The sequence below is a fragment of the Rhinoraja longicauda genome, chromosome 25, assembly GCF_053455715.1.
Source record: "Rhinoraja longicauda isolate Sanriku21f chromosome 25, sRhiLon1.1, whole genome shotgun sequence".
In the NCBI taxonomy this organism is placed as follows: domain Eukaryota; kingdom Metazoa; phylum Chordata; class Chondrichthyes; order Rajiformes; family Arhynchobatidae; genus Rhinoraja; species Rhinoraja longicauda.
Genome location: NC_135977.1, coordinates 22,327,847 through 22,354,108, shown reverse-complemented (window position 1 = coordinate 22,354,108; position 26,262 = coordinate 22,327,847). Strand labels below are relative to the sequence as shown.

The 26,262-nt window shown below is 43.2% G+C and overlaps 1 protein-coding gene across 2 annotated transcripts in view; it reads right to left on the bottom strand.

Moving 5' to 3' along the window:
• setd1ba (SET domain containing 1B, histone lysine methyltransferase a) overlaps nucleotides 1–26,262 on the bottom strand; it is an 89,131-nt gene that overhangs the window by 5,404 nt on the left and 57,465 nt on the right. For both annotated transcript variants that reach the window (XM_078421663.1, XM_078421664.1), the window contains 9 exons: nucleotides 20,253–20,435; nucleotides 17,533–17,620; nucleotides 16,217–16,449; nucleotides 14,218–14,281; nucleotides 12,542–12,826; nucleotides 7,960–9,609; nucleotides 2,771–2,937; nucleotides 1,970–2,107; nucleotides 418–537 (listed from right to left, as the gene is read on the bottom strand). In XM_078421663.1, the coding sequence (XP_078277789.1) occupies nucleotides 418–537; nucleotides 1,970–2,107; nucleotides 2,771–2,937; nucleotides 7,960–9,609; nucleotides 12,542–12,826; nucleotides 14,218–14,281; nucleotides 16,217–16,449; nucleotides 17,533–17,620; nucleotides 20,253–20,435 (2,928 nt within the window). The remainder of the gene's footprint in view (nucleotides 1–417; nucleotides 538–1,969; nucleotides 2,108–2,770; nucleotides 2,938–7,959; nucleotides 9,610–12,541; nucleotides 12,827–14,217; nucleotides 14,282–16,216; nucleotides 16,450–17,532; nucleotides 17,621–20,252; nucleotides 20,436–26,262) is intronic.

Below are 26,262 nucleotides of genomic sequence, written 5' to 3'. Positions count from 1 at the left end.
CCTGAGAAACTCTCCTGGGTGCGAATATATTTAAAATAATACAAGTACAATCTAAAACAGCCATGTTTCATACCCAAACCATTACCGAGACGTACAGGAATGAAACAGGCCCTTCAGCCTAACCTGCCCATGCCGACCAAGATGTTCCATCTACACTAGTCCCACCTGTCCGCCTTTGGCCAATATCTTTCTGAATCTTTCCTATCCTCATACCGTCCAAATGTCTTTTAAATATATAGGTCACAGACCTCCAGCTAGAATAACACCCTTCCACCACAACCCTCTGTTTTCCATGGGTAATTCTGGTCTATGCACATTTCTAATATGAATCATATATCATGCCCTCAACTATTGAATTCCATTACTAAACAAAGGCACCATAACAAAGCAAACAGTGAGCAGGCAACTGGTGGTTACCTGTCGGATGTTTTGTCCAACATATTCAATGACCATCTCATCCGCTGCAATGGGCTCCATAGCAAAAAGTCCCCAGTCGTGGATATGACTTCTAGAGAACCTCAGCTTCTTCCGACGGAACTGCACAGAAACATGACAAATTGAAGTGAAAACAGGCTTCTCAACATGAAACACCGCGGTAGCCATGTGCAAGGATCAATGATTAAAACATAGGTCTCTACAGAATGTGGCAATATTTTTTATAATCTAGGCCTAGAACATTTTAGGCATTAGAAACATTAAAAAATAGGTGCAGGAGTAGGCCATTCGGCCCTTCGAGCCAGCACCACCATTCAATATGATCATGGCTGATAATCTAAAATCAGTACCCCGATCCTGCTTTTTCCCGATATCCCTTTAGTCCTAAGAGCTAAATTTAACTCTCTCTTGAAAACATCCAGTGAATTGGCCTCCACAAGCTCCCTAATTGTTTTTAAAACACAAAGTGCTGGAGGAACTGAATAAGGATCATGACCCAAAATGTCTCCTGTTTATTCCTTCCACACATGATACCTGATCCAGAGTTACTCCAGCACTTTGTGTTTTACTCAAGAATCCAGCATCTGCAGGTCCTTGTGTGTCCTTAATTATTTGTCTTTTTTTTTAAAAATTACCATTTTTTCCTTTACACTATTCAAATCTATCTTTTAAGGAAAGGAACTGGAAACATTCAGAAACTTCAAAACTATCTCAGCGAGATAAGATAGCGGATGATTATAAATACAAAGACTTGGGAATGTCCAAATCGATGCTCATTTTTATGCTAATCAGGCTCAGCCTGGACAGGGGGAGATATTAATGACAGGAGGTGCCCTGGGCCGGAGCAGGGTGAAAGAGTTTCTAATCACTAGTGCTATCCAATTAATACCATTAGGTGAAAGTAGAATTCTCTGCTTGAACTCCCTGCAGTTGACCAGCCTGGAAATAATATGCATATCCCTGATCTTAATTACACGACCGTGCCCTCAATTGGTGAGGGACTTTCAGTTCCCATGAGATGATACCCAAGCAAAATAATTAAAGCACAACATGAAAGTGCTGGAACAACTCAGCGGGTCATGCAGCATCTAGGGAGGGAATGGACAGACAGCGTTTTGGATCAGGCACAACCCAAATAATCCTGACCCAAAACATCGTCTGTCCGCTCCCTTCCCATTTAGGGACTGATCCACTGAGATCTTCCAACACTTTGTGTGTTTTGCTCAGGATTCCAGCATCTGCAGTCTCTTGTTTCCCCAAAATGATTTAAGACCTTCAGGAGAAAGGGGTAAAGAAAACTGAATACATGTTGATTACTTTTAAATGCATCCAACATTAGTGAAGATTTTCCATAGTTAGCTACCCATAATTTACAGCAAATGATCAAAGCATCTTAAATAAAATAACACAAGTACAAGTACAAAGCCCACCCTGTCTTACCAAGAATGAGCACATCCAGTAACAGATGTGTATTTAAAGTCCTGCATAAGAAAAAAAAGCTGCAATCAATACGAATAGAACGGAAACTACAAACCTTCAGCTGATTAAATTTAAGGAGATCGCTGTCTGCGGGTAACCCTCCCATGAAGGATGACAGGAGTCTGCGCTGCTCCGACCGTCTCTCTGAGCCTGCTCGAGTGGAAGCATGAGGTTGGGCTGGAATACTCATTCCCTGTATAGAGCGTTATTGATATTTAAATCACATTATCGAGGCAGAGAGTCATACAGCAAGGAAATAGGCCCTTTGGCCCAACTTGTCTATGCCAACCAAGATGTTCCATCTCAGCTAGTCACATTTCCCCGCATTTGACCCATTTATAATAATTAATAATACAAGAAATAACTGTAATACTTGGTACTTGTTGATACTGCTGGAATTACGATGAACATCACTTTTTTCCCCCAATACATTTAATATCAAAAGCTTTGATAATTCATAATCTAAATAATTATCACAGGTTATTATATAAATCATTGGTTTTCATTGTCTTGTGATTTCACATTGCACAGGCAATGTGGTTGGCATGCACCAAAAAATATATACAGCATGATGTAAAATTAACTTAAAAGATTGCACATCCATTTAGTCCTAATCATACAATATATTGCTTTGGTCACCTTAGCTTTAATATATCCAGTCCTCTAGTCCCAACACCCAAATAAAATGGTTGATAACTACCCGTTATCCACATAAACAAAGAAAAATACTGAGTTTAAAAGTGAATTCAATACTATTTGACCATTCATGCCCCAAAAGAACAAACAAACACATGTGGAGTAATCAGGTCCAATTTCAGATTTATTCTACAATGTTTGCTGTGTACAGTGATCTTACCTGTGTGTCAGCTGGTGGCTCATCAGCTAACGTGCCGCTGATGTTGAGGTATTTTGCTTTGTCCTTCTTACTGATTTTGTAATAACCTTCACTGCGGGCACAGCCAGTAACATGCTCCCTTATTCCATCCTCCTTTTTCTTCTTCTTAACAGTGTAGGTATTGGTATGTGCGAGGCGTTAAGGAAAGGTTTCACCCACAATCTTCTTTCAAGATAAAATTAAGCAAGGATCAAATAATATCAAGTTTAAAAAAAATTGAAACCAGTAATTTCCTTTGAAAGTCATTAAATATGTGATTAGGAAACTTACACAAGACCATTACATTTAAAGTGTACATTACATAATACATTAAACAATGCAACTGATTTTCCGTGATACGGTGTCTTGCAAATTAGTTAAAAATATATATTTGGGATGTTTGTGCAATACCAGGGTAAAACATTGCCTGGCTGGTTTACTGTGATTGAATGTAAATACCACTAATATTAATTTTTATCCTACGGTTTTATAGTGGCCATTTAGTGATAACATTCAATGACTTCAATTCCGTGAAACTTATAAACCTTTAATATTTCTGTATTTATTTTTGGTTAAATATCTGATATTTAGCGGCAGTGAATTGGAGAATGGGTTTTAGTGGTATGCGGTCTGATGCTGGATTTTGGTCATGTTAGGAATGGTGTTCTCATCAGTAGTAATGGATCACCTTTGGCTGAAGAAGCACTGGACTATTTGCCATGAGAGTTTTTTTTTAAGATTGGCTTTGCTGGCAAAATGTTTGGAAGGTAGAACGTAGAGTTCATGTCATTGGTGAATGGTGGGTGGTTACTTGCCCTGTAACTCCAGATGATAGGGGAATGTGTTCAGAGAAGTGCAAGTTCCTTAATGGTCTCGAAAAATTAAATTTGTTTTGTTGCTGATTGATTACAAGTATCAGAAAGGTAAATTTACTTTTAGACGAGATACAGTGTGGAAACAGGTCCTTTGGCCCACCAAGTCCGCGCCAACCCGCGATCACCCCGTACACTAGCGCTACCTACACACTAGGGACAATTTCCAATTGACAATTAACCTACAAACCTGTAGGTCTTTGGAGTGTGGGAGGAAACCAGAGCACCTGGAGAAAACCCACACGGTCACAATATCCATACAGACAGCACCTGTAGTCAGGATCGAACCCAGGTCTCATGCGCTGTAGGGCAGTAACTCTACCGCTGCACCACTGTGGTTTCTGAAATGTTCACCATTTCTCTTCAGTCCTAGACTCTCCTTTTGTCTTCCAATCTCTTTGTAGGTAAAAGTGTGCACTTGTTTTGCTTTCAAAAAGGAATTATTTTGCTTTCAAAAATCCACTAATCTGTTTAAAACCAATTTAAATTAATCATACAGCATGGAAACAGGCCCTTCAGCCCAACTCATTAATGACAATCAACATGCCCCCATCAAAACTAGTCCCATTTGCCTGCTTTTGACCCATGTTCCTTTAAACCTTTCATATCCATCTACCTGTCCGAGTGTCTTATAAATGCTGTTCATAGTATCTGCCTCAACTACCTCCTCTGGCAGATATGTTGCACAGATATTGGACAGAGTCTGCAGAGAAGGGCTTCAAAAGGATCAAATGACACACACACAATTCAATAGATAATTGTAACACCATCAAGCAACTGCTTCCTTTGTTCAAAACCTATTTTGATCACGAGCATGGTAAAAATAAAGATTAAATTTAAGAGCATTTATAAACAATTTGATTGCTCCATTAATAAATAATGACAGCGAAATCCTAACATAACACTTTCCCGACGAAATGTTGGGAAGTTTTGATTGGGTTTCCTTATGGCAATGTTTGGATGAAGATAACTCTACTGAGAGGGTTTTGGTTGCAAATCCTGAGATAAACCATTTAACTAGATATAATGAAGCCTGAAGATTTTGCATAATTTTCAATAACATTAGCGAATTACTTGTTTATGGAACTGATGTGCAACAATGTTGAGAACTATGTTCTGCCCTCTGCATCTTTTCCATTTTCACTATCTATTGTACTGAGTTTGAACTGATTGTGCCATGTACTGTATATCTGATCTGTTTGGATAGCAGGCAAGACAAAACTTTTCGCTGTACCTTGGCATAAGTGACAATAATAAACGTAAACATATTGCATTGATCACAGTTACTCACACTTTAGTGAACGTAGGCTTATTCAGTTCCTTTAGAAATATTGTATTATAAGCATAGATGGGGCAAGGATGAGGCTGGGAGTTGGTACCCGACTTGAATTTGAGGATGTTGAGATGTTAGAATTTGAAATGCTATTTTGAAGGGCTCTTTAGATGTACAGGAGTGCAATTGATTCTTGGTAGCAGCAAAGAGAAGTTCTTGAAAAGGAAGTGGAATTCTAGGAAGCTGGTACGTAAATTGTAGGAACTGGGTATGAAATTTTAAAGTGGTAGAACCCAAGGTTTAGCAAAATAGGGACCAAAGCCAACAGTATTGAAATGCATAGAGATTTATGATTGGTGAATAAAATGCCTGCATTTTCCATAGATCTTAAGGACAGGACCAGAGTCCTGGGTTCGATCCTGACCGTGAGTGCTGCCTGTTTGGAGTTTGAATGTTCTCCCTGTGACCACGTGGGTTTCCTCCCTGTGTTCTGTTTCCCTCCCACATCCCAAAGACACGTGGGTTTATAGGTTTATTGGCCTCTGTAAATTGCCCCTGGCGTGTAGGGAGTGGATGGGAAAGTGGGATAAGTGGTGATCGATGGTCGGCGTGGACTCGGTGGGCTGAAGAGTCTCTTTCTATGCTGTATTTCTAAACTAAACTAAAAAAATCATTTTTTAATGATTATATTAATCATTTTAAATGCACATCATTTTTTGGACATGCAATCAATCACATTATTCATATTTTCATAGGCAATTGCAGTTTTACAATCTGCAGAAGAGCAAGAATGTTAATGATTAATTATGTTCTATTAATTACTCTTCCATTTATCACCAAAACAAATTTAAGCATCAAATATTATTTGTTATGACCTAAAAAAATAGTCAAGGCAAATGTGGGTCCCTTGAAGACAGAAGCAGGGGAATTTATTATGGGGAACAAAGAAATGGCAGACGAGTTAAACCGTTACTTTGGATCTGTCTTCACTGAGGAAGATACACACAATCTCCCAAATGTTCTAGGGGCTGGAGAACCTAGGGTGATGGAGGAACTGAAGGAAATCCACATTAGGCAGGAAATGGTTTTGGGTAGACTGATGGGACTGAAGGCTGATAAATCCCCAGGGCCTGATGGTCTGCATCCCAGAGTACTTAAGGAGGTGGCTCTAGAAATAGTGGAAGCATTGGAGATCATTTTTCAATGTTCTATAGATTCAGGATCAGTTCCTGTGGATTGGAGAATAGCAAATGTTATCCCACTTTTTAAGAAAGGAGGGAGAGAGAAAACGGGTAATTATAGACCAGTTAGTCTGACATCAGTGGTGGGGAAAATGCTGGAGTCAATTATAAAAGACGAAATTGCTGAGCATTTGGATAGCAGTAACGGGATCGTTCCGAGTCAGCATGGATTTACGAAGGGGAAATCATGCTTGACAAATCTACTGGAATTTTTTGAGGATGTAACTAGGAAAATTGACAAGGGAGAGTCAGTGGATGTGGTGTACCTCGACTTTCAGAAAGCCTTCGACAAGGTCCCACATAGGAGATTAGTGGGCAAAATTAGGGCACATGGTATTGGGGGTAGGGTACTGACATGGATAGAAAATTGGTTAACAGACAGAAAGCAAAGAGTGGGGATAAATGGGTCCCTTTCGGAATGGCAGGCAGTGACCAGTGGGGTACCGCAAGGTTCGGTGCTGGGACCCCAGCTATTTACGATATACATTAATGACTTAGACGAAGGGATTAAAAGTACCATTAGCAAATTTGCAGATGATACTAAGTTGGGGGGTAGTGTGAATTGTGAGGAAGATGCAATAAGGCTGCAGGGTGACCTGGACAGGTTGTGTGAGTGGGCGGATACATGGCAGATGCAGTTTAATGTAGATAAGTGTGAGGTTATTCACTTTGGAAGTAAGAATAGAAAGGCAGATTATTATCTGAATGGTGTCAAGTTAGGAGGAGGGGGAGTTCAACGAGATCTGGGTGTCCTAGTGCATCAGTCAATGAAAGGAAGCATGCAGGTTCAGCAGGCAGTGAAGAAAGCCAATGGAATGTTGGCCTTCGTAACAAGAGGAGTTGAGTATAGGAGCAAAGAGGTCCTTCTACAGTTGTACCGGGCCCTGGTGAGACCGCACCTGGAGTACTGTGTGCAGTTTTGGTCTCCAAATTTGAGGAAGGATATTCTTGCTATGGAGGGCGTGCAGCGTAGGTTCACTAGATTAATTCCCGGAATGGCGGGACTGTCGTATGTTGAAAGGCTGGAGCGATTGGGCTTGTATACACTGGAATTTAGAAGGATGAGGGGGGATCTTATTGAAACATATAAGATAATTAGGGGATTGGACACATTAGAGGCAGATAACATGTTCCCAATGTTGGGGGAGTCCAGAACAAGGGGCCACAGTTTGAGAATAAGGGGTAGGCCGTTTAGAACGGAGATGAGGAAGAACTTTTTCAGTCAGAGGGTGGTGAAGGTGTGGAATTCTCTGCCTCAGAAGGCAGTGGAGGCCAGTTCGTTGGATGCTTTCAAGAGAGAGCTGGATAGAGCTCTTAAGGATAGCGGAGTGAGGGGGTATGGGGAGAAGGCAGGAACGGGGTACTGATTGATAGTGATCAGCCATGATCGCATTGAATGGCGGTGCTGGCTCGAAGGGCTGAATGGCCTACTCCTGCACCTATTGTCTATTGTCTATTGTCTATAACTCTCCCTTCAAAAGCAAAAATGTTTATGTAAGAATGTAGAAACAAGGAACTACAGATGCTGATTTACAAAAAAGATCACAAAGTGCTAGAGTAATTCAGCAAGTCAGGCAGTATCTTCGGAGAAAATGGGTAGGTGACGTTTCGGGTCGGGACCCTTCTTCAGACTGAAGATAATATATTTGCAATCTCATCATATCATCTGACGAAGTCCCGACCCGAAACGTCACCTTTTCATGTTCTCCAGAGATGCTATCTGACTTGCTGAGATGTTTGTTATTTTGTTTCAGCACAGGGAAGTGTAATAACCTGAAAGGATATAAGGGTGATGGACCCAAAGTGTGTCATTCAGACAGTCCATGCAATTGTCCTGCAGAAGCATTCTATCGTACGTAATTTTCATGAATTTAATATCTTCCTCGTCCATTCCTTCATTCCATATGTCATACAAAATGGTCATCTCCTCGAATTCAGAGCGGGGTTTAAACAGCGACCGAGGTGGCGAGGAGTCAGATGATGGAAGATCATCATACCACTCATCATATTTTTTCCTATGCCTTCGAGTCCATCGTTCTTTAAATTTAGCCTTTTGTTTCTCTTCATATTCTTCATCTTCGTCATCCTCGTCTTCAATCTTGATCTTCGTCTGCAGTTCCTTCGGGATCAGCCTGTCAGATTCCTTTTGCTGTTTTTTACTTCTACACTCCCCGAGTGTTTCAGTATAATTCACAACACTTTCGTCCCGAAAGTCTAATATAGCAGCTGCCGGGTCTTTCAAACCAACATGACCGTGTACACGCGTACAACCGAGGTCTTTAGTATCAGCTTCAACTGTGCCAGCCTGCAGAGGAGGCCAGAGTTTATTGGCAATGTTATCCATTGGTTCTTCCTTTAACTGGGAATCTAAAGCAGGGACTGGTGCTTGAGGTGCGTGCTTTTCTTTTGTATGGGCGATTTTGTGGTGGGGTAGCTTTTCATTGGGAACACTGCCAGGAGGCAAAGGTGGTGCTGGTTCTGACAAAACTAATACTCTCTCGGCTTCCAGTTTGATTTCCTCTTTCAATTTCTCCTTGTTATTTGGCACTGTTTCGGATTTTATTAATGGACTCAGGGCAGAGTCAGGCAGTAACCCCAACTCCATTGGGAAACTAGGAAGAGTAACCAATGTGACAGGCAGAGGAAGGGAAGTTGAAATTACACTATTCACACTTATCAATGGGGAAGTACTGGATGGCTCTTTATGTATTAGGTTTTCCTTTTCCTCGTCCAGTGAAGACTTCTTGGACGCTAGTAATGGAGACACAGCGGCTGTATTTGTTTCTGGGAAAGCAGCGAAGTTGAAATCCCTGCCTGGAGTGCGAGGGACTCCGGAGGTCACACCAGGGGACTGAGATGGATACGTAAATGGACTGCCAGGGATGTGAGGCGAGCTCAGGGTCAAACTGTTTCCTGTTAATGGCCCTTCGCTGCCCGGCGTCTGAGGAATCGTCTCGGTGCTCAGAGACGACATGAGACCTTTGACGGGGTCGGCCACAAACTCTCGCCCAGGAGTTCTTGGTGGACCATCTTCAGATGGCGTTTTCATCAAAACCGCGTGCTCGGGAACTGGAGATCTAATGACCACGGGTATCTCCTGCTTGCCCGGCGTTGGAGGAGCAGCTGGTATGGACATAGGTGGTTTTGCAAGGGACGACGTGGCGGTTTCACAGTCAAAGTGGATCGTGATCTCTCTGCCGGGCGTGCGTGGAAGACCGTCATCCTCGTCTGTGGCCGACAGGGTGAACTTCATTTTATTTCGCAATTCTGGGTCACTGTCGTCAGACTTGTTCAGGACACTGCCTTTAACGACAGACAGCGTGGCGAGGGCTCCCGTTGGAGTGGGTGGCCTGGGAACTCGAACATCATCGGCTGTGTCAACCTTCGGAAGCTCAGTCACTTCAGGTTCCGGTTCACCATCTGGATGAGACTCCTCTGTTGCAAGAAAGATCATTCAATAATGAAGACATATCAGTAAAACAGTCTACAAAACAAGATATATCTCCAAGTAACATTATGCATCATTATTTTCACTCTCGAAATCACACAGAGGCTGCCATTGAGTCCAGCATGCCTTTTCTTTAGGATGTGTTTTGCTTTCCGGGTAAATATTCCAACAGATTAAAAAGTGATTTTGGAAAAGTGGACTGCAAACAGCTATTTTAAAATAATCGGTAGACACGAGGAACTGCAGATGCTAGTTTATCAAATAAGGCATAAAGTACTGGAGTAACTCAGCGAGTCAGGCAGCATCTCTGGAGAACAAGGACAGGTTGGAATGTTTATTCACACTCTTCTTTAAAAGTGTAACGTATTTTTCTATTTTCCTTTCTAATTAGAGATCCAGTTTAGCTTTAAAATTGCTGTTGAATCTGGTTGCAACACCCGGTCAGCCAGGTATATTCCAGATAATAACAACTCAGGGGGCAAGAAGGCTCAAGGCTGCTTTTTATGTCAATTATTTTAAAACATGTTCGTTGGCAACTGACCACACTGCCCAGTTACGGTTCAAAAGCTGGCTTCAAAAGAGTTAACGGCAATACTTGACGGGTACATTCTTTAGAGGAAATTGTACACTTGGCAGGGAAATCAGGAGAGCAAATAAGGGGCATGGGATAGCTTTGGCAGATGAGGTAAAGGAGAATCCAAAGAGATTTTCAAGTATATTGAGGGCAAAAGAGAAAGTAACTAGGGAGTGAATTGGGTCCATACATATCAACAAGGTCATCCAAGTGCGGAGCCACAAAAGAGGGGCAAGGTCCTAAAAGAAAATTTCACATCTCTGCTGTGGAGAAAGACAGATATTCTAGGGAACATGGGGAAGTGAAGCACGATGTCTTGAAGTGAGTCCACATTACTGGCTCCTTCCTGGGGGCTGGAGTTGGAGATGGTCTTGGAGGGGAGGATACTCCTCAAACTGTGGAGCATCTCGGATAATACAGCTCACCTGAGGAGCACCTTCAGCAACAAACTGGTTCCACCAAGAAACAGCACAGAACGCCACAAGGGATCCTTTTTCCCTGTGGCTATCAAACTGTACAACTCCTCCTTCTGCCCTGGGGTAGACTGACTCTCCCACCTTCCCCAATCTTTGCACATCCCCAATCCTGGACTTTCCACTCGTCACTTTAATTTCATGTTTCATGGATCTTGTTATGTTTTATGATTGTTGGCAGACCAATTTCCCTCCTGGGATAAATAAAATTCTATCGTATCGTATTACAGAAGAGCTGGTGCTGGAGGTCTTAAAACACACAAAAGGTAAATAAACCTCTGGGATAGGTGTATCCTGGGTCATCTCAATGCCCTGGACACACTTAATTAAGTTTATCTTGGTACATTTTGGAATGTGAGGGAAAAAATGCCTGTATCATCGATAGCTCGGGCACGGAACTGAAAGACTGGAGTGTGGCTATTGTTGAGCTTTCTATTAGAAAGGCAGCAAGGAAAAACCTGGGAACTACAACCCAACATGTTTTTGGAGGGGATGTTGAGACAGGATCTACAGGCATTTGGAAAGACCTGGACTGATTACAGATTTTCAGCTTGGGAAATTGTGTCTCATCAATTTGATTGAGTTTGACAGGGCAGATGGAGTTTAATTCCGATAAATGTGAGTGATTGCATTTTGGTAAAGCAAACCAGGGCAGGAAATGGTAGTAAACGGTAGATCCCTGGTGTGCGTTGTAGAACAGAGAGACCTAGGGCAAGTGACAACACAGGTCGACAGGGTGGCAAAGAGAGCCAAATTTAATCTTCCTCAGTAATCTTCTGACCAACCAAAGAGTTACTATCTTGGATTTTGACTGAACCCCAAAGGGTATTTAATGCACTGGAAGATCTCCTCTGAGCCACAGATGATCCTGACTTGGAATTATGTCGCCGTTCCTTCACTGTTGCTGGGTCAAAGTCCAGGAACCTTCTCCCCAACAAACACTGTGGGTGGACCACGCCTTGAAGACCTCATTGTGGGTGTACCACACCACAAGGACGGTGATAGTTGCAGAAGGCAACACATTACCACCTTCTCAAGGGCAACTAGGGATGGGCAATTAAATGCCAGCTCAATCCACAAACCTTGATCAAAGATCCAGAATTTTTTTAACATTCGTTCAAGGTCCACTAGGCGTGCGATAAAGACCCAGAGACATAATAGACATGCCCATACATGGCTTAACTCATGACTTAACTCATGTGAAATTCTATGATAAACGTAAAGCTTGAGCTGGATCTGTGGGCCTCAAACAAATGAGTGCCGAGGTTTGATCTGGTATTAGTTAAGTGGGTAATTCTGCCTGAGTTGGAACTTGAGGTGTCGATTTTCTGCAGTTTTCCTTTGATCATTTGTGTTCCAACCCACCCTCTTTCCTGCCACAATTTCATGGTTCTTAGATTTCTCCCAAACCTGGCACTCTTTCAATTCTCCACAATAACCCGGCCAGCCTCATTTGCTCCCAGCAGCCCCAATCATCTTTCTGGCATTCCCCTGCTCATCCCATTAACTCTTCACCAAACCTCAGTCCCCATCATCTCCCGTGATCATCCCCTTGGCCTACCAACTACAACCAATCCTCTCCTCATGTCCACAGACCCCTGGTCCATCTCTGTGGATTTGGCCCCAGTCAGAAAGCTTACTGAGCTTGACGACCTGTTCCACCACACACCACACCTTCATGGAAGAATATCAGAACGTTGAGATCTTGTACTGAAGCGGCATGGGGATCCCTCCCCCTCCCTCAACTACCCTCACCGCAACACACCACTCTTCAGTTTGTGCCGAAGTTTCTCGCTCAAGAGATCTGAACACGTACATTTATGAAAAAGTAAGAGTCAGATTTTCGTTTGTAATTTAATGCAGTGACCTTACCTGGAACTTCAACTGGCGATGGAGCAGATTTTACCACTGGCTCGGTGTCTGGAGGAACTTCATCTGTAATACTCTCACTGAGGAGCTTAACTACCTCCTCTGCTTCATGGCCTGCTGCCGCCACTGGTGCCTCAGTTTCTATCTCAGTCTCCCGTAATAGTGGTGCCTTCTCCTTCTCTTCCTCCTCCTCCTCATCTTCCGAGCTGGACTCATATTCCGAGGACTCGTCACTATCGTCTGAATATTCAACCTCCACCTTTGATGATGCAACGCTGTTCACTTCATCTGTACACACAGGAATCACAATCTTACTTGCAACATCCAACACTCATGTCACGAGGGATTGAGAAGTCATTGGTAATGCAAAGATACAATATGCAATACATGTTTAGCAACAGATGGGAAATCTTACTTCATTGTAACTCAATCAAAGAAAGAAAATTAATGGAAGATAGACACAAAATGTTAGAGTAACTCAGCGGGACAGGGAGCAGCTCTGGAGAGAAGGAATGGGTGACGTTTCGGGTCGAGATCCTTCAGAAGAAGTCTTTAGAAGGGTCTCGACCCGAAATGTCACCCATTCCTTCTATCCAGAGATGCTGCCTGTTCCGCTGAGTTAGTCCACATTTTGTGTGTACCTTTGGTTTAAACCAACATCTGCAGTTCCTTTCTACACAAAGACAATTAATCGACTGGTCTTTGCACCCACCGGCATTTGGCGATTTGCAGTGAAGTTAGTCCCAGATTTAAATCCTCTGAATATTGGCTTTGCCTTCTGTCAAAGTCTGTCATTTGTTGCTGAGATGGGTAACTGTACTTTAGCACCCGAGGTCTACATGTTGTGAGGGCATCATAACTTGGCTTGTGGGCAGAAACAAGGAACTGCAGATGCTGGTTAACAAAAAAAGACAAAAATGCTGGAGAAACTCAGCAGGTCAGGCAGCATTCCTGGAGAACATGGATAGGTGACATTTCAGGTCATGACCCTTCCTCACACTGAAAAAGGGTCCCGACCGGAAATGTCACCTATCCACGTTGTCCAAGGATGCTGCATGACCCGCTAAGTTACTCCAGCTCTGTGTCTTGACTTGCAGGCATCTTGGGCCAGCAAAATTGGTTCTCTAGAGCTGACTCGGGTGACATCGGGCAAGCAGTGATGGTAAACATCAGGATTTCAGAAACCATTTCCAAGTAATTGCCAGGTCTAGCAATATGCAGCCCAATAACTGTACAGTATTAATCTACACTTTCAAAGCATACATCCAGCCTGCTGATATATGTTAATTATGGACCTGTCTGACTGCTCACTGGCTGAAACTTGACGCCCAAACTGGAATAAAATAAATTTTGAATTCCACATCTTCCGATTGGGTAACTTACAACTATGTACATTGAATTCTCCAATTTTAGGTAACTAACCTAAACTGGAAATTCCCTGCTGACCTGCTGAGTTACTCCAGTACTTTGTGTCTATTTTTGAATTCTATAGTGTACTTATAATCTTTTTGGATCGCTACGCACAGTTTAAGAACTATTGATTGCCAATGTCCATTCTGCATTGCCTTCTCCCAATTTTCTTCATGTGCAGAGTGGCACATGAATTTATGTGAAGTTAAACTCGGATAGATTAAAGCTATTATGTGCTCCTATCTGTCACCAGCTGAGCAAGATCTCACCTTCTTCAGAGTCCAGTCCCTCCTTCTCACTGGTCTCAGCATCTGCTTCTTCACCATCTTCTTCCTGAAAACATTTGGTAAAATTTACTTTATTCCACTCACTAATAACAAAACAAATTCTCCACCGACAACAAAAGCAGTTCTTTGGGTGGCTACATAATTTCGGATTATATTATTATTATTTTTTATTTTTTTCATATTTCAGATACAGCGCGGAAACAGGCCTTTTCGGCCCACCAAGTCCGCGCCGCCCAGCGATCCCCGCACATTAACACTATCCTACACACACCAGGGACAATTTTTACATTTACCCAGTCAATTAACCTACATACCTGTACGTCTTTGGAGTGTGGGAGGAAACCGAAGATCTCGGAGAAAACCCACGCAGGTCACGGGGAGAACGTACAAACTCCTTACAGTACAGCACCCGTAGTCTGGATCGAACCTGAGTCTCCGGCGCTGCATTCGCTGTAAAGCAGCAACTCTACCGTTGCGCCACCGTGCCGCCCGTACAATGTTTAGGTTAAAAATTAGGATGAGGAGGAGATAAGACTTTGCCTTCCATCACAGTGAGGGTGTGCCTGGAGCAATCACTGTGATGGGTGTTTGTGTTAAAAATTGTAATTGTGTGTCTTGTGTTCTTTATTGTCTACTGCCGGATCCTGACGTGAGAGGACGCTGGCGCTATTTGTTCGCCGCTTCGCCGTCAGGACAGTTCGTTTGTTTGTTTTTATGTCTTGACTGTTTTTGTAAAGCGTCTTTGAGCATTTGGAAAAGCGCTATATAAAATAAATGTTTATTATTATTATTATTATAAAAATTTGTTTAAGAGTTCATAAGTCATAGGAGCAGAATAGGCCATTTGGCCCATCAAGTCTACCCCACCATTCAATCATGGCTGATATACATATCCCTCTCAACAGCATTCTTCTGCCTTCTCCTCATAACCCTTGACACCCTTACTAATCTGGAATCTGTCAAAAAGCAGACAAACATAGGCTAGTTCAACCAAACATCTCATCACTGGAAAGACACTAGAAGCAATTAAGAAGGAGATACATAGAGCCTAGAACAGTACAGCATAGGAACAGGCCCTTTGGCCCACAATGTCTGTGCCGAACATAATGCCAAGACCAACTCTTACCTGCCTTCGCATAATCTATGTATCCCCATTCCCAGTGCATCCATGTGACCATCTAGAAGCCTCTTAAACACCACTATGGTATCTGTTTCCACAACCATCCTGGGAGCATGTTCCAGGCAATAGAGGGACATTTGGAAAAATCATAATCTGATCAAGTAGAGACAGTGTGGCTGCATGAAGATAAATGCTGCCTGACTTGCTGAGTATTTCCAGCATTTTTTGTTTTTATTTCAGATCTCCAGCATTTTTCAATTTTGAATAGGTTTGTTTCTGTCAAAACACCATACATTTGTTTACAAATGAATTAATGTTATTTTTTCCTCCTGAACTTTAGTTTCCAACCATTTAGAGACCCATTTCAATTTGAGAGTGTTGTAATGTGTACAGCCAAGGTCCTTTTTGGACTGAAGGATACCCCTATTTTGTTGGTGATTTCACTTCAACAAACATTGACAATCAGAATTCAAATTAGTGGTATGTGGCACTGGACAAGCTTTTAACACAGGACACCCACCTTAACTTTCAACATAAGGCAGCACAGTGGTGCAGCGGTAGAGTTGCTGTCTTATAGCGCCAGAGACCCAGGGTTCGATCCTAACTACGGATGCTATCTGTACGAAATTTATATGTTCTCCCTGTAACCGCGTGGGTTTCCTCCGGGTTCTCCAGTTTCTTCCCACTCTCCAAAGACGTACAGGTGTGTAAGTTAATTGACTTTGGTAAAAATTTTAGTGTAGGATGGTGCTAGTGTATGGGGTGATCACTGGTTGGTGAAGACTCGGTGGGCCAAAGGGCCTGTTTCTGTGCTGTATTTCTAAAGTCTAAAGTAAATAAAACATTGATGAACAAATTAACCTTCTCCGATGATGCCTTTTCAGAAACCTCTTCATCCTGTTCCTCTTCATCCTCTTTCTCTGATAAAGATTCTTCCTCCTCTTTCCCAGAGGTCTCCTCCTCCTCTTCGCCCTCGCTGTCCAGCTTTAGTGGCTTTGCTGGTTTTCGCCTCTCAGTTACCGACTCCAGATCTCGTTTAGATAATTCAGAAGAGTGGCTGGCAACGTCCGACATCTCCCGATCACGCTCAGACTCTGTAACAAGCAACGAAAAGATGGAGTACATGCCAATAACCCCACATAACCACTGCTCACTTGCCAGTATTTTGGAGAAGATTTATACCATCCTTTCAGAAAACCCTTTCTTATCTTTATTACTTTAGAGAAACAGCTCGGAAACAGGCCCTTCGGCCCACCGATTCCGCACTTACCAGCGATCACCCATACACGAGCACGATCCCACACATTAGGGACAATTTTACTAACGCAAATTAACCTACGAACCTATACGTCTTTGGAGTGTGAAAGGAAGCCAGATTACCCGGAGAATACTCACGCGGTCACAGGGAGAACCGTAGTCAGGATTGAACCCAGGTCTCTGGCGCTGTAAGGCAGCAGCTGTGCCACCCGCTAATGCATCTCGTAATACATTTTCTACACCGACATTGTTCCTACAATTCTACATAAGGATTTTTTTTACAGCAGATTAGCCAGAAATTGAATTATCAATGGGAGGCACAGTCGTGCAGCGGTAGAGTTGCTGCCTCACAGCGCCAGAGACCCAGGTTCGATCCTGACTACGGGTGCTGTCTGTGCAGAAAAAGGTTAATTGGCTTTTATATTTTGTCCCTAGTAGTGGAATTGAACTCGTGTATGGGTGGTTGTTGGTTAGTGCGGTCTTGATGGGCCAAGTGGCCTGTTTCCTCGCTCTATCTCTAAACTAAACAATGCAAGCAGTATTTACTGTGCAGAATATTTCATTCATGCACTGTATGAAGGACATGGCAGGTACCTTGCACAGTGTCAGACAAAATCGTCCTGGGGTCAGAATGATGATGGAATAACATTGAGCAACACATGGCGGGGAATGCAGGGGGGATGTGAAGGCAAAGGCAGGCAAGGTTGTGCCGTGTTTGAAGGTGGAGAAGCAGCAGCACAGTGGGAAACTCAACGACAGAGTTCCAGACTTATGACAGGTGGATCAGTACAAGGCGAGTATAATGGGTAGATTAAAAAGAGCTGTTCAGAAAATGTAGCAGAAAGCAGCCAAGTTTCTGTCTATAAAATAATAAATATCAATGTCGAACAGCAATCTAAATGGGTTTGAACAGCACCAACCTTCGTCATCATCATCCAGGGGCGTGGAGGGTCTAATTCTCTTCTGATCGCCCGAGGAGGCAGCTTCAGGAGGTTCTTTCCTCTTTACCTGCAAATTATTACAGACACATAATGCAATCACTTTCTTGAAAATCCCATTTATTGATTAGTATTGAACACGTCCATCAGTAAACGGAGATGAAAGAACAAGAAGGCAGATTATTATCTGAATGGTGTCAGATTAGGAAAAGGAGAGGTGCAATGAGACCTGGGTGTCCTTGTACATCAATTACTGAAAGTAAGTGTGCAGGTAGAGCAGGCAATGAAGAAAGCTAATGGCATGTTGGCCTTCATAGCGAGAGGATTAGAGTATAGGAGCAAGGATGTCTTACTGCAGTTGTACAGAGCCCTGGTGAGACCACACCTGGAGTATTGAGTGCAGCTTTGGTCTCCTAATTTGAGGAAGGTCATTATTGCCACTGATGGAGTGCAGCGTAGGTTCACCAGGTTAATTCCCGGGATGGTGGGACTGACATATGATTAAATGGGTCAACTGGGTTTGTATTCACTGGAATTTAGGATGAGAGGGAATCTTATAGAAACATATCAAATTCTTAAGGGATTGGACAGGCTAGATGCAGGAAAAATGTTGGGGGAGAACCAAGGGTCACAGTTTAAGAATAAGGGGTAGGTCATTTTGGTCTGAGATGAGGAAATACTTTTTCACCCAGAGAGTTGTGAATCTGTGGAATTCTCTGCCACAGAAGGCAGTGGAGGTCAATTCACTGGATGTTTTCAAGAGTTAGATTTAGCTCTTCGGGCTAACGGAATCAAGGGATATGGGGAAAAAGCAGGAACAGGGTACTGATTTTGGATGATCAGCCATGATCATATTGAATGGTGGTGCTGACTCGAAGAGCCGAATGGCCTACTGCACCTATTTTCTATGTTTCCATGTTTCTATGTCGTAACTTTTGCCTGTGTCAACTGATAAATGTGAGCTACCAATTTGCACATTTACGAGCTGCTGCTTCATAAAGCATCAAAGTAAGGTGCTAAGATTGGCCAACATGAACAGTTATTCTCATTGAAGACCTTTGAACTATCTTTAATCAGACTTTATCTTGCACTATGTGTAAGAAGGAACTGCAGATGCTTGTTTAAACCAAAGATAGACACAAAAAACTGGAGTAACTCAGTGGGACAGGCAGCATCTCTGGAGAGAAGGAATGGATGATGTTTTGGGTCGAGACCCTTTCTCAGACTATCTTGCACTAAGTGCTGTACTCTTTATCTGTACGCTGTGGATGGCTTGATTGTAATCATGTGTGGCCATATGTTTGACTGGATAACATGCAAATAAAAGCTTTTCACTTTACCTCAGTACACGTGATGATAATAATAAACTAAACTAATAACAATAAACTATGCATCCCCTGGGTTACATAAAATGTAGAACAGTACAGCACAGGAACTGACCCTTTGGCCCACAATGCTTACCAAACATAATGCCAAGGTAAACTAATCTCCACTGCTTGCACATGATCCATATCTCTCTATTTTCTGAAAATCCACATAAAAGCCTCTTAAATGCCACCATCATATCTTTCTCCACCACCACTCCTAGTTGTGTGTTTCAGAAGGGCTAGTTGTGTGTTCCAGAACACATTTTGTGCATAAAAAAACTTGCCCCACACATCTCCTTTAAATGTTGCCCATCTCACTTTCGAGCTATGCCCTCCCACCCTGGGAAATAGGTTTGAATTGCCTGTCTTATCTATGCATCTCATAATTTTCCATACTTCTGCTTGGTTCTAGTCAACTAATGATCACACAATGAGCTATATCCGGATCATATTTCAAATGGGTGATTCATTATTTTAATTATTAGTGCCATGTTTTCACTTTGTGATAAAATTGTACTCATTCATCAATGCATAAATCAATGTTGGTTTGCACTAACAGGTGACATTGGACATTTTCAAGGAGAAAGAATCCAACCATAATTAATTTCAGTGCAAAAATTTACATAGTTATTTCAAAATCAGGAACTTGAAAATATTTGGAACTTATGAAAGTTAAGAATGTTGCTAGATCGAAAAAGGTAAGAATGAGGCATCTATGGGGTTGACTGATCATTTTGCACAAATACAAGTAGAGCTGTGTCCAAATCAGTGCCCATTGACCTTGGTGATATTAGATGCATTTTTCCTGACATTTTATTCCATCATTGTGTTTCTTCAGATGTAAATAAATCTCATTGACATCTTTGCATATTAATTACCTTAAATAAACAATTGACTATTTGGGCTTTTCAAACTGAAGAGGGGTTTTCATTACTACTTTGTCAAACAGTTTTAGTACACACAACATGTAAAGAATGGTGTGCAAGAAGGAACTGCAGATACTGGTTTAAACTAAAGATACGCACAAAAAGCTGGAGTAACTCAGCGGGCAGGCAGCATCTCTGGAGAGAAGGAATGGGTGATGTTTTGGGTCGAGACGAGAATGGTATCATGTAACCTCTTAAAAACTGAAAGGGAAAGTCCACTCTCTAGGGGCCCTGGTTGTGAAACTTCGTGCAGAGCAAATGTTATTTTATTTACTTTCCAAAGTTTCATGAAAGCACTTCCTTCAGTTTATAATTTTATGAATTCTTCAAATATTGGAGAAACCGAAAATTGTTATAAGACATTTCATGAAATCACTGTTATTGTTTTGTGCTCACGTGTTCCACTTACCTTGAAGGATGGTAATCTGATTGCACCCCTCAGCCCCATCCCCAGTCCCATGCCTTCATAGCCAAGCCCTTCTCCTTTGGGCCAGGTCTCCAACAGACACGTTGACGTTGGAGCTGGTTCCTTAGGCTTTGGTCTCTCCTCATCTTTGCTTTGATCTGCTGATTTTACTGGTGTCTGTGAAGCCTGAGGAAAAAAATTGTGATTTTGTTAGGAAAAATACACGAAGCAAACAAAATTTCTGAGGTTGAAGGCAATGTATTCTGAAATCAGAAAAGCATATTCTAATTGGAGTTATTACCTACCAGCGGTATTACCGATTATGTGCATTTGCTGTTCATTGGAGTAACAACTGATGTCTCATACCATTAAAACCAAAATTTGCATGGGTCTCATTTTATTGGAAGATGAAACAGGCAGTCTGGAGCAATAACTCATTGTACGATTCTGAGTGGTGAAAATCGCTACACATGGCAGCAGTTTAAGTAACCTGTGCAAAGGTTTTCACTATTAAATCACCAGTTTCTGGACTTGCTTGAGGATAAGCTTACAGAATTGACAAGAGTTTGCTGCCTTTATTGTGCCCAGTACAGAGGTCTAGTGGTCCATCATATTTAATTCTTCTTTCCAATGAGCTGGGGCTTAGACTGGACAGTTAGAAGTTAATCACATTAATGTGGGGTGAGAACGACTACCATACAGGTTGGGAGGGGGGTAAGAATACTGAGTGAACAAACTGGCCTTTTTATGTTTTACACACACGGCCAGTTTTCCAGTATTTTACTTTCAGGTTTCTTCATTTAAACTCTTAAAACTGCCATTGTGTGATTTGGATCCATTTTCCAACCAAGCAAGCACATCAACGCCTCTACTTCCTTAGAAGGGCTAGGAAGTTCGGCAAGTCCGGAACAACTCTCATCAACATCTACAGATGCACCATAGAAAACATTTTATCAGGATGCATCACAGTATGGTTTGGGAACAGCTCCGTCCAAGACCACAAGAAACTGCAGAGAATTGTGGACGCAGCCCAGATCTCCCTTCCATTGACCCCATCTACACTTCACGCTGCCTCGGCAAGGCCACCTGCATAATCAGGAACCAGTCTCACCCAGGTCTCTTGCTCTTCACCCCTCTCCCATCAGGCAAGAGGCACTGGTGTGTAAAAACGCACATTTCTAGTTTCAGGGACAGTTTCTTCCCAGCTCTTATCAGGCAATTGAATCATCCTATCAACAACACAGAGCAGTCCTGAACTACTATCTCCCTCACAGGAGACCCTCGGACCATTTTTAATCGGACTTTACTGGACTTTATCCTACATTAAATGTTATTCCTTTATCATGGATAGCTCGATTGTAATAATGTGGTGTCTTTCTGCTGACTGCAACAAAAGTTTTTCCTCGGTACATGTGACAATAAACTAAGCTAGGCTTATGGATTAAATTAAACAAGCAAGTTATTTAGCTATTCTTAATGTCTGATAAAGATGCATGACATGTATTTAAATAAAACAATAAATAATGTGTATGAAGGAATACCCGAGTAATCCATATAATTGTTAGATTAATTGGCGGAAAGATACAGTATGGAATCAGGCCTTTCGGCCCATTAAGCCTACGCTGACCTTTGATCACCCATTTACACTAGTTCTATATTATGTCCCATTTGCATCCACTCCCTACACACAGGGCAATCTGCAGAGGCCAATTAACCTACAAACCTGCACGTCTCTGTGATGTGGGAGGAAACCAGTGCACCCGGAAGAAACCCACGCGGTCACAGGGAGAACATGCAAACTCCACGTGAACAGCATCCGAGGTCAGGATCAAACCCGGTCTCTGGTGCTGTAAGGCTGTAGCTCTATCAGCTTGGAAACGTTCCAATTCAATTCTGAAACCCGGTGCACATTTAGTGAACAAATCAGATTAAATGTCCTCTCCACAAGTTATACATTTTTGCAATTGATTCTAATGGTCAACAGAGACCAATTTAAAACTGAACATCAATTAACAGCTGAGTGCAAATACTGTAGCAATCTTTAGACTTTATAGATACAGCACGGAAACAGGCGCTTCGGCCATCCCGTACACCATCAGTTTCCTGCACACTCGGAACAAATACCAAAGCCAACCAGCGGGTGAGAAAACCGGAGCACCCAGAGAAAATCCACGCAGTCACAGGGAGAATGTATGAACTCCGTACAGACAGCACCCGTAGTCAGATTGGAAGCAGGGTCTCTGGCGCTGGAAGGCAGCAACTCTACCGCTGCACCGCCCCAATCTTTTTGCAAACTTCAGACCAGGATGACAAATATGTTATTTCAGTGGTACAGCATTTCTCCAGTGGTTACACTGGAATCAATCCATCTCATCGTGTGCTGAGAAAGTTCAACACAAACATGCACTGAAGCTGGAAGTTCCACTTATGATGGAGCTGACAAACGCTTGTTGAAAGCTGCAGAATCACTGTGGCTCAAGGTTCATTGAACATTCAATAGTGCACTATAGTAATCATTTACAGACGTTTAGGCACATATCATGCTCTGATAAGTCAGTAAAACAAATTAACATTGACACAAAAAGCTGGAGTAACTCAGCGGGGACATGCAGCATCTCTGGAAAGAAGGATTTATTCACAAAATGCTGGAGTAACTCAGCAGGTCAGGCAGCATCTCAGGAGAGAAGGAATGGGTGACGTTTCGGGTTGAGACCCTTCTTCAGGGGGGCGGGACAAAGGAAGGATATAGGTGGAGACAGGAAGATAGAGGGAGATCTGGGAAGGGGGAGGGGAAGGGAGGGGCAGAGGGACTATCTAAAGTTGGAGAAGTCGACGTTCATACCACTGGGCTGCAAACTGCCCAGGCGAAATACGAGGTGCTGTTCCTCCAATTTCCGGTGGGCCTCACTATGGCACTGGAGGAGGCCCATGACAGAAAGGTCAGACTGGGAATGGGAGGGGGAGTTGAAGTACTCGGCCACCGGGAGATCAGTTTTGTTAATGCGGACCGAGCACAGGTGTTCAGCGAAGCGATCGCCGAGCCTGCGCTTGGTTTCGCCGATGTAAATAAGTTGACATCTAGAGCAGCGGATGCAATAGATGAGGTTGGAGGAGGTGCAGGTGAACCTTTGTCTCACCTGGAAAGACTGTTTGGGTCCTTGGATGGAGTTGAGGGGGGAGGTAAAGGGACAGGTGTTGCATCTCGTGCGGTTGCAGGGGAAAGTGCCCGGGGTTGGGGTGGTTTGGGTAGGAAGGGACGAGTGGACCAGGGAGTTACGGAGGGAACGGTCTCTGCGGAACGCAGAGAGGGGAGGGGATGGGAAGATATGGCCAGTGGTGGGGTCCCGTTGTAGGTGACGGAAATGTTGGTGGATGATATGTTGGATCCGCTGGCTGGTAGGGTGGAAGGTGAGAACAAGGGGGATTCTGTCCTTGTTGCGAGTGGGGGGAGGGGGAGCAAGAGCGGAGCTGCGGGATGTAGAAGAGACTCTAGTGAGAGCCTCATCTATAATGGAGGAGGGGAAGCCCTGTTTCCTGAAGAACGAGGACATCTCGGAAGCCCTAGTGTGAAACACCTCATCCCGGGCGCAGATGCGGCGTAGACGGAGGAATTGGGAGTAGGGGATAGGACCGGGTGGGAAGAAGTGTAGTCCAGATAGCTGTGCGAGTCAGTGGGTTTATAGTAAATGTCCGTCATTAGTCTGTCTCCTGTGATGGAGATGGTGAGGTCCAGAAATGGGAAGGAGATGTCGGAGATAGTCCAGGTATATTTAAGTCCAGGTATATTAAAGAAGGAAATGGGTGACGTTTCAGGTCGAGACCCTTCTTCAGATTGATATCAGGAGAGTGGGCGGTACATAGATTGAATGTAGTCGGAGACAGTAAGACTGGTGGGAGACCTGGGAAGGGGAGGGGATGGAGAGAGACGGAAAGCAAGGGCTATTTGAAGTTAGAGAAGTCAATGTTCATAACGCTGGGGTGTAAGCTACCCAAATGAAATATGAGGTGCTGTTCCTCCAATTTGCGCTGGGCTTCATTCTGACAATGGAGGAGGCCCAGGACAGAAATGTCAGATTGGGAATAGGAGGGGGAGTTAAAGTGCTGAGCAACCGGGAGATCAGTTAGGTTAAGGCGGACTGAGCGGAGGTGTTCAGCGAAACGGAGGTGTTCAGCGAAACGATTGCCGAGCCTGCGCTTGGTCTCGCCGATATACAGGAGTTGACACCTGGAACAGCGGATACAGTAGATGAGGTTGGAGGAGATGCAAGTGAACCTCTGCCTGACTGGCAAGCAAATACCACCAGTGGGTGGCACAGTGGTGCAGAAGATAGTTTGGTTTAGTTTAGGGAGATACAGCATGAAAACAGGCCCTTGGCCCACTGTCCATGCTGACCTTTGATTTTCCGTTCACAGTAGTTCTATGTTAATCCTCTTTCCCACTCCCAACACAACATGAACAATTCACAGAGGCCAATTGACCAACAAACCTGCATGACTTTGGGATGTGGGAGGAAACCAGAGCATCTGAAGGAAACCCATGCAGTCACAGAGAGAACGTGCAAACTGCACAAAGACAGCAACCAAGGTCAGGAACAAAAAAGGATCTCAGGCCTTGTCAGGCAGCAGCTCTACCAGCTGCGCCACCGTGCCACAGCTTCTGAGGTGCACAGTGCTATCACACAAAACCATCGACGCGAGATTGATTCTGACCCCGAGCATTGTCTCCAGGAAGTTTGCAGGTTCTCCCTGTGAGTATGTAGACACAAGGAGTTGCAGGTGCTGGTATACAAAGATAGACACAACGTGCTGGATTAACCCAGTGGGTCAGGCAGCATATTTGGAGAACATGGATAGGTGACAATTTTGGTCAGGCCACTTCATTAGGCTGACTGTAGTAGGAAGTAGAAAGTTGGTAGAGAGTCGGGGTGAAATAAAGCCAGCAAGTGATAAGTGAAGACACAAGAAACTGCAGATGATAGTTTACCAAAAAAAAAAAGACTTGGAGCACTGGAGTAACTCAGCGGGTCAGGCAGAACGTGGTAAGGTGACATTTCGTGTTGGGACCCTGCTTCAGACTGATCGGTGATAGGTGGATACAGATGAGGGGGGTTTGATCGGCAGACGACATAGGCCAGAGATGAAAATACAAAAGGCTGTGAGATAAGACATAAAATGTCATGTTCCCATGTGAGTATGTTGCTTTTCCCTGGGTGCTCCTGCTTTCCACCCAGATCCCAATGATTTGTAGGTTATCGGCTATTAAAATTGCTTCAAGTGCAGGGGGTGTAGGAGAATAAAGGAGATTTGGGGGGGGGGGGGGGGGGGAGTTAGTGAAAGTCGGAATGAAAATAGGCTACAAGGAAATAAGTAGGAGAATGTGACTGGTCTGAGCAAAGAGGGTCCTCATTTGTTGTGAGGAACAAATTAGCTTGGAGGAGAGACAGTGTAGAGTTGTAAATAAGATAATCTTGGTTTGTGTTTTCAGATAATTGTAGCAATTTAAAAATTGTGCTGCAATTAACATTAACACAAATAAGCTTCATGGAATTATTTCCTTGACAGGCTTGTTTGAATGGTCAGTTTTGTTTACTTTCTGATGTCATCTGGATGATTGTGCTGTAACACAATCTAATTCTGACACTTGCAGTCCACAAAGTCAAGACCAGGCTGACTGAGAGAGAAATAACTCACAAGAGTGGGTCATATCTGCGATTAATACATGTAATGACAAACTATGAAACAATCAATGCCATCAGAAAACAGTTTAGTACTGCATTAAAATAACAAAATTGTATTTTTATTGTCTTTTTCTTCTCGAGAAAGTAATGCTGCAACTATGGGTATAAATCCAAGACGTCTGCACCAGGCAGAGTCACATTAACAATCATTTTCCCATCTCCAATCTCACCTTGATGTATATAAAACAAGGGACATACAAGTGTAAGATACATTACGGCATAATTCACTGAGACACTAGGCCTGTCACACTTACGTTTCTTGGCTGACTTGCAGA